Consider the following 8,905-nt stretch of genomic DNA (forward strand, 5'->3'; position numbering starts at 1 on the left):
GGCGTCCCCTGCATCGGCAGGCGGACTCTCAACCACTGCGCCACCAGGGAAGCCCCCTGAGGCCGTGTTTGATGGTCCGTCATAGGTGGGTACCTCGTCTGCCTCCCTAGTGGACGCCCAGCCCTGAGGCGGGCGGTTGACGTGGCCCAGCCTCTCCAGAGCCAGTCATCGTGCTACTCCGGGCTGGTGGCTCACGCTTGCTGTGAGCCAAGAGGGGACCCTGTGCCCAGTGTGCCATCGTCCCCAGCTTACTGCCTGGAGCCCGCCCCTGAAGCGGGACTCCCTGGGCAAAGTTCACAGCCCAGCAAGGACTGCAAGCTGCCTCTTGCGTGAGGGGACAGCCGGCTGGATGAGCCCTGAGCGATGCTGCAGGAGCCTGAGAGGTCTGGCATTCGGGTGTCCTGTCGCCATGGGGTCTCTTGAGGGGAATGTTTTGTGCCGTGAAGTCACCCTGTCTGTGAATTTTTGCTTCTGTTGGAAAGGCCGGCAGATAGGGATCTCTTCGCAGGAAATGCTAAACTTGATAAAACCAGCCCCTTCCTGCACCTTTATGCATGCTTAACATGGAGTATTTTCGGACTGAATTATTATTTGATTTATACTTCCCGTGTTTACAGTTCATTTTTGTACACTCTGCGCTTATTTTTTGCAACGTTATCAGATGGGAGAAGGATGACGCGGGTTGCAGCTGGACATGGGTAATTTTCCATCACACAGGGTAATTTTTCCTTGCACCATTCGTGGAAATGATTATCTAGGAGGTTTAGTTTAGTTATTGATCTCTAAGAAGTCTCAAAGTAGCTCTAGCCTCTTGTATTCGTTTCCCAGGGCTGTCATGACAAAGTACCACAGACTGGGTGGCTTAAACAGTAGACATTTCTCACTGTCCTGGAGGCTGGAAGTCTGAGATCAAGGTGTCAGCAGGGCTGGTTCCTCCCGAGGCTTCTCTCCTTGGTATGTAGATGGCTGTCTTCTCCCTGTGTCTTCACATCATCTTCCCTCGTGTGTGTGTGTGTGTGTGTGTGTGTGTGTGTGTTGTGTCTGTGTCCTGATCTCCTTCTCATAAGGACCCCAGTCAGATTGGATTAGGGCCCACCTATATAACCCTACTTGACCTTAACCACCTTTAAGACGTCAACATATGAATTTTGGGGGCATAGAATTCATCCCATAATACCTGTGTCCATCGACTAAACCCATTCTGGAATAAACCTATTCTAGCAAGGTAAAGAGTGAAATCGGGTACCACTGGTTCTCCGGCACCTTTGGCTCTGATTTGTCATTCGTTCTCTCGTTCCTTCCCCGCAGCGCGTGTCCTGAACCAGGTAACGTGGTGGCTGTGAACGTGAATCACACACAGGTCCTGCTTCCAGGAGTCGAGATTCTAGCTGTTGAGTGATATGCGCTGGCAGATCACTCTCGTGCAGGTAGAATTCGGTGTGTTCGCCAGGGCACAGAGGCAGGATCTGAAGGTTCACGTGTGGGAGAGAGGATTCCAGTGTGTCCAAGGAGGAGAGTCTCTGAGGCCGTGCTGTCCGGCCTGGAGGACGGGCCCAGGGCACCCCCACGCTCAGACCATAATCTCTGGGGGACACGTTGTGCTGCATGATCTGTGGGCTCCTCCGAATCCCAGGGCTGTTGGTTCAACCTGAAAATGACCTCAGGGGTCAACACAGGGAAGTAGCTGGTGGCAGAGCGTGCCTTGGCGTTGGCAGAGCTTCCTGAGGAGTAGCGTGAACCGCCTCCCCTCCTGCTGCGCAGGTTGGCTCTGGTTTCCAGCATCTCCAGGCGGGAGGAGCCCCGGTCGCAGGTGAACTGTGGGAGACCCCTGCACTTCGGTTTTAGGGAGTCATCGCTTGGTGTGCACCTCTGCGAATCCAGTGGGCGTTCTCCTTCAGTGGAGGAAGCTGGAGATGGAGACTGTTTCAGGGCCTTTTCTGTGTAAAGGTTCAAATGTGTAGGCGGTTTAATTTCTCATCAGGAATTTGGCAACGATTGTGACTTGGACAGAATCCTAAGTTGCAGGGAATGCTTTTATAGGCTACCCACCCCCAGCTGCAGAGGGCTCGGCTGGGCTCTGGCGTCTGCAGAGCCTGTCTCTGCTCTGGAAAGTGGAAGGGAGCTCCCGGGGAAGGTTGACACTTTGGTCACCGTCCTGTGAGGTGGAATGTTGTCCTTTGATTTTTCCCCCCTCCTTGATTTTGGTAAATGTCAGCCTCGTACACGGATAAACCTGCCTCTTTCCTCCTGAGGGACTCTGCGTTGAGACTGGTTCACAGAGGTAACAGAGGTCCAGTTTGCAAGAAGTAAGGCCTCGTCAGCTCTTCGGCTTGAGAATGCTACGTGGGAAAGTGGAGGGGGCTCTGTCTGTCATTCCTTCGACTTGGGGGCTGGCGGGAGGGCTGTCACCGGGGGCCGTGGTGACGCCACCCGCTGTCCAGCTTTGCCTGAACACCGCCAGCCTGTCCGCGCGCACCTTCCCACCGCACGCCTGACCCGCCCGTCTCTGCGACGTGCCTGCGCTGAGGGTCAGATTTTCACGTCCACCCCAGGACTTCTAAAGGGGGCAGAGCCTCAGGTGTTCAGTAAACATGCTGCTGTCGGGTGGGAGGGCAGAGGTGTTGGGGAGCGCAGCCGTGTCGTTATGTAACCTCGCTAAGGAATTTGCATGGGCCGCGGGCCCGTCAGGAGCCTGGCTATGGTCCAGAGCCCATCAGGGCTTGTGAACACTTTGCCATCCACATGCCTCGTCTTGCTGCCTCTGCCTGTGCAAACCCCGTGGCCGCTTACGTTCTGTCCTTGTGGGGCGGGGCTCCGTGACCTGGCTCCAGCGAGCCGCCTTCTAAACACAGGGGACCTTTCTCAAGGAGCCATTGCAAACAAACAGCACCTTAGTTTATTGTTTCTTGCTAAGGGCACTTACGTAAGATCAGGGAAGATGAAGGCATCCGCAGGCCCCTCTGGATTTGCTCCTGCGGAGGTCGTCACAGGACTTCTGCTGTGCCGTATCGTCCTGGGACCTGCTGTGCGTGCATCCTTTTCCCTCGCTGTGGGTCTCCTGGACCTGGATCGGGCCTGATCCGTTCTGCATCTCAGCCCGGTGGATCTACTTGTGTGTTCATTCACAGCCAATACTGCTAACCTACTAATGGTTTAGGAAGTGAGTTACAGCCTTGCCACCCTCTGAAGTCATTTTCACCTCCAAGTGAAATCGTGGTTAGTGCTGGCGCTGGATAATGCAGGTGTTTTGACTTAGGAAGGCAGCCATCAAGCTTATTAAACCTCTAAGCGTGTGTGCTTGTAGCTCCTTCTTTGAGGACGCACATTCCTTGATGCCTGTGTAGACAGCCACCGGGGCCACCAGCAAAGTGGGTTGAAATTGTTGTTTCAAATGCAGATATTCTAAAATCCAAAGGCAGAGGATTGATGTGTTCTTAGAAACTCTCTGGGGAGACGGAGGTAAACAGAACTGCTAAGCTGGGGGGATGAAGGGGGTATTACAGACCTCAGTCTCTAATTGTTGCAAAATGTTACCAATACTTCATACCTTAAAAGGCGCATTTTGGGCCCTACTGTCAAGCGAAATGTTGACGGTTCTTTCCGTGGAGTGTTAGGGGGGCCTGATTCTGGTCTCTCGTCACCGATGCCACTAAGATTTATTGGTGCGGATGATGCATCACTCCTGGCTCTGCAGGGGGTGCCTGCAGGAGGCCCCCCGGGCGGGGCTCCTGCTGCGTGGGTCCGTCTCCTTTCCAGTTGCAGGTGCCGGGACCCCATGTGACCGAGACTTCTGCCGTTTTCTGTGCCTTCAGGAGACAGTGGGGGTCCTTCTTGAGGCGGCCAGGAGGACTGGAGGGGATGGCGGGTACCATCCTGAGCCGTGGGGCGAGAAGTCCACGGTGGAACAACGGGCGGGGGTACGGGGAGGGCTCAGGTCTCTGCCGGCGAGGTTTGTCAGGAGGCCCCGGAAACCCCTCGGCGAGGGCACGTGTGCGCAGAGGGCGGCTGTTCTGTGGCAGTGGGGTACCCCTCTCTTCCTTCCACCCTGAGCCCTTGTCGCGTGAAAAACTGGGAGTCCTTAGCCACTAGAGTCACGCTGCGCCTGGAGAGGTGCTTGTGCCCCAGGGTGATTGGGAGCTAGCAGCCTAGGGAGGCTGAACCCATTTGCTGTCCCTCCCGTGCCCCAGGGCGTGTGGTGACCTCTGCCTCCTCCTGCCAGGTGCCTGGAGTGGGCTGGGATTCGTGTGTGATGAGTCGTGCTCGTGTGTGTGCGTGTGCGTGCGCGTGCGTGTGCGTGTGTGTGTGTGTGTGTCTGCTGTGATGAGTGAGGGTGAGACCGGGGGAGGGGAGCCCACAGAACGTCTCGGGTTCTGGGGAAGGTGCGAGCCGGGCCTGGGGGCTCTTGGCTGGCATGAGCTGCCGTCAAGAGCTGCCTGCAGGATGAACCCTTTAACTCAGAGCAGGAGAAGGTGTCCCTGAAAGGGAGCTGTCGTTGGGCCTTCTGCACTGCCCTGAGGCTGCATATGCCTCTTTACCCAGCGCCTGCGATGCCCCCGTGTCCACCTGGGGCTCTGCCTGCCCACAGGCACCTGGCGCCAGCTTGGGGCAGCTGCCAGCTCTGTGTAGCGTGACCCTGTGGGCTGGCCTGGGGCTGCTTCCCTCAGTGGATGTCAGCTTCTGGAGGCCTTGCTGGGTTATTTTACAGCCTCATTCCCCCTCAGTACTGATAAAGATTTAAGGGCCAGACTGGCGTGCGCCTGAAACTCTCTTTCCTTCTCTCCAGTCTTCTCCCCTTTTCCCTCGTACTTCCAAGGTACCCGTGGAAAAAGGCAAACGGAGAGGCGGGGTCCATCACCCACAGAGATGGGCACGTCCTGTGCGTGGGAGTCTAGACCGCAGCACGTGTGGGACCTCTGCTGAGCAGTCAGCGCGCTCGGTGTGGGGCGAGGGCCCTGGAGGGGTGAGGATGCGAGTAGCACACTCTGGAAGGAAGGCTGAGAGGACAGCCTTGGAGGGGGCCCTGCTGAGGAGACACGGACCCCAGACGAGGCGGGAGAGGACTTGCGGCCGGCGATCCATTTGCTGTTGCAAAGCAAGTTGAAGGCTTCACGCTTCTGCAGAATTCTCGTTGGCTGGTTCCCTGGCCAGGGGCCGGAGGCCAGGCCTGAGTCTGGATCCCCACTGGCCGCGTGTACACGGGCCGCCTGGCACCTCCCGCCTCGTGAATGCTCAGCTCGTGTTTGTCAATGTGAGACACTCCCCTGACGGTCTGTTTACATTTTTTCATCAGACTGTCTCCCTGTAGAGAGCACAAAGGTAGACGACCTCTGGGTCTACCCTAAGGGGCACAGTTCCCGACACGCTGGCCGCGGCTCCTTGGGCCTTTATTTTTTCTCTCGAGTGGTGGTTTCACTGGTGAAGGTTATAGAACGGTCACCTGCGGCATCCTCCCGCATCGCTGGTCTGGACGGTCACTGACCTTGCACAGAATCAATGAAGCCCAGCTTTTTCCGAGCAGAGTCTCTTTTGTGAGCATGGCTGCCTCTGAGATCCCTGTACCTCCAGACTCCCTTCCTCCCGGGCATGCTCTGTTCAGGGAGTGGCCACCTCTGCTGAGTGTCTGAGGGCAAGATCCAGCCTGCTTCTGGTCTTGGACCCCTGGGGACCCTGGAAAGGAGCCCTGCCCTGCCGTGGGAGGGAGGAAGGGTCCCCTCTCCTGCAGCACGCCACCCCGCCGTGACCTTCGAGCCCTCCCCGTGGCCAGCGTCGTCCACAGACCCCTCAGGCAGGGGCGGGGAGGCCCCCGTGTAAAGGTGGGAAAGGACGCCAGGGCCCCTCTCCTGCCCACCCTTCCCTGCCACGTGCCAGGAAGGGGTGCTTCCACCCTCCATAACAGCACAGTCACTCCAGGGGCCTGAGCTGCTCCCAGGGGCCTAGGGCCACGGAGCCACAGCCTGAGTTCAAATCACATCCCTGGTGATTCTGGAGACTGGTCTCAAGTGGCCATTCAGGATGTCTGGACAACCCAGCAGTGGAATTTCAATTCCAAGGCCTCTCTCCCTTTCCCCTTCCCTTCCTTCTCCCTTCTCCCCATCTCTCTCTCTCTCTCTCTCTCTCTCTCTCTCTCTCTCTCTCAATGAGAGAGAGAGAGAGAAAGAGATAGATGATAGATAGATAGATAGATAGATAGATGATACATAGATAGGTTGATTGATTTTGGTCTGATGGAAAGAAATGCAGAAAAGAGTAACTAGCAGCATTTTGTACCTATGTGCCACCACTACACTATGCTTCTTGTTTTACATGTATTATCTTTCTAAAAAATCATCTTGGCAAACCTCAATCTGTTATTATTCCCACTTTACAGGGATATTGAGTCTCAGAGAAATTACAGATCACCCCAAGGTCACACTGCCAGTAAGTAGTGGTGTTATGATTTTAAATCATATCTTTTGGGCTCCAGAGGTACATATTCTTAAAACTACACCAAGTTGTTAGAAAAGCTCAGTGATTTCCAAATAGATCGGATTTCCTCACAAAGCAGCTCGCTCTCTCTCTCTCTCTCTCTCTCTCTCTCCCTCTCTCTCTCTCTCTCTCTCTCTCTCAATTATAGCAACATAAATATTGACCATAGTCCAGAAAGTGGTGACCACCTGCTTCTTTCATGAGAACAGGAAGGCTTTAAGGTGAAACATAGAGAGTTTAGATGAAATGAGGAAGAAGAGGCCACGGAATTTCATTCCTCAGCTGTCTTCCAAAGTAGAGGTGTGGTCCGTCTGAGGACTGTGAGATTCCTGTCCTATTGGAACAGCAAACCAAAGCCGCGGTGACGTTTGCAGCCCGTCTCCCGGGTTGGGAGCTGCTGGCGGCCGCGCGCACTCCCAACCCCTCCTGGAAGGGAGCGGCCTGTGCACCTCCGACAAGCGCCCTCCGCGGGTGCGGGCTCCCCTGAGGACACACCCTCTTTACCCCAGGTGAAGTGCTACCACAAGAAGTACCGCTCGGCCACCCGAGATGTCATTTTCCGCCTGCAGTTTCACACCGGGGCTGTTCAGGGCTATGGACTTGTGTTTGCAAAGGAGGATTTGGACAACGCCAGCAAAGGTGAGGTCCCTGCCCCGAGTCCCGACTGGGGGTGTGGGGAGTGGACCCTCGGTGGGCGACCCCCGGCGGCCTCATGTGATTCTTTCACTGTTCTCCCCCGCTCCACCCGTAAGCCAGCCTATTGACAAAATCATTACCAGTCTCACAAAAGACTGGCAACGGACCCAACAAAGAAAAATTTCTAGAGAAACGGTGAAACTACTGATACTTCCTCTGTCATTGGTGCGCTGTTGGAGATTTGGGAAGGGTGTTGTCCTGGTTGGAATATAAGGACAAAATTCACCCGCCCTTTCCCGTCTCATTGTCTCCAGATTTGTTGACGTAAGATTTCTTTTCTAGATGACCGTTTTCCTGATGATGGAAAGATTGAACTAGTCTTCTCAGCCACTCCTGAGAAGATTCAAGGTGGGTAGAATGCAGAATGCTGACCTGGTTGGGTGACGCATACGCTGGGGCCTCTGGCTGGCTTCCCACCTCTGCACATAATTGGAAATGGAATATATTTTAAAAAATAATAGGCTATTAGACAGTGGGAGGGCATTGCCTTAGAGACAGTAGGGCCCAGGTGGGTCAATAAGACCCCAGAGATGGTGTGACTTGCCCAAGGAAGGGCCCAGAACCTTAGGACTGGGGCCGTGTCTTGAGGCCCTGTTTACTTCTCCCTCAACAAAGAGCCACATGTTTTTAAGGAGGATTAGAAATATAGTAGACTGCAAATATTTATGAGCAAAACTGACTCTCTCCTTTCTTCTAAAAACACATTGAAAGAGAAATCAGTCCCTTTATCGTGCAGGCAAGTGGTTCATTTCCATCACCAAGCTCCATACTCGTGAAAGTTTTAATTCAGTTTTTAATAGCTGTGGAAAAGAAGCACCCTACTTCTGTGCCCAGTGCCGTGGATTTAGGCACGAACAGTTAAATGCAAGGCTGTGGGGTAAGAACCCTCCTGGCATCCTCAGAATGATCAGGGAGCCTCGAGGGAGGGCCCAAACCTGCCCCTCCCGTCCACCTGCCCTGAGGCCGATCCTCTGGGTGCCTCTGGGTCCTTGACCTGCCAAGCCACCCGGGTGATCCCTTAGTGCAGAAGCAGCGCCCAGAGCCCCGTAGCCGGTGGCTGGAGGACCAGTGTTCGCCTTTCATTGCTGCCAAGTGGTGTGTTCACTCTTGTTCAGTTCATCCCAAACAGTGCACGGCACCTCTGACTACGGGAGGGCTCGTGGGAGGCGGCGTGGGTCTGAGAGCTGGGCTTGGGTACTCAGATGCGGCGGCTCCCCTGCCTCATTGCTGGCGGATGCCCAGAGGCGCCGGCTTCTAACTAACGCCCGTTGCCCCCGTCCCACCGCCCTGCAGGGTGTGAACATTTGCAAAACGACCACGGGGTGATCGTGGACTTCAACACGGCAGACCCGCTGATCCGCTGGGACTCGTACGAGAACCTGAGTGCAGACGGTGAAGGTGAGTCTGGTAACCTTGTGTCAGTTACCAGAGATTAGGGCCCAGAAGAAGCAGCCTGTTCACGTTTAGATCAGAAATCTCCTTGCAGTCTGCTTGGAGGCTGGGAACCCTGCCGTCCAGGACCCCTGCCGCTGTGAGTCTGAGGGCACTCGTGGGAATCAGGCTTGGTTTTATTTCTGTTTGCTCATTACACTGGTGTCCTGGTTGTATGGCTGCCTCATTTAATCTCTGTTTTTGTGAGTCTGTCTCTCTCAAACATATTCTCTCTTTGCCACGGGCTATGCAGTTTGGGCCACAAGTATCATGAAGGAGGAAAGGAATGAGGGGTGGCATCTGCCAGGTTTAT

The 8,905-nt window shown here is 55.1% G+C and overlaps 1 protein-coding gene across 14 annotated transcripts in view; it reads left to right on the forward strand.

The window, feature by feature from the left end:
* LOC102994922 (tensin-3) overlaps positions 1–8,623 on the forward strand; it is an 88,727-nt gene extending 80,104 nt beyond the window's left edge. For all 14 annotated transcript variants that reach the window (XM_055085116.1, XM_055085118.1, XM_055085117.1 and 11 more), the window contains 3 exons: positions 6,975–7,104; positions 7,444–7,509; positions 8,455–8,623. In XM_055085116.1, the coding sequence (XP_054941091.1) occupies positions 6,975–7,104; positions 7,444–7,509; positions 8,455–8,597 (339 nt within the window). In that variant the 3' untranslated portion in view covers positions 8,598–8,623. The remainder of the gene's footprint in view (positions 1–6,974; positions 7,105–7,443; positions 7,510–8,454) is intronic.
* The last annotated feature ends 282 nt before the right edge of the window (positions 8,624–8,905 follow it).

The sequence above is a fragment of the Physeter macrocephalus genome, chromosome 5 (genome assembly GCF_002837175.3).
Source record: "Physeter macrocephalus isolate SW-GA chromosome 5, ASM283717v5, whole genome shotgun sequence".
Taxonomy (NCBI): Eukaryota; Metazoa; Chordata; class Mammalia; order Artiodactyla; family Physeteridae; genus Physeter; species Physeter macrocephalus.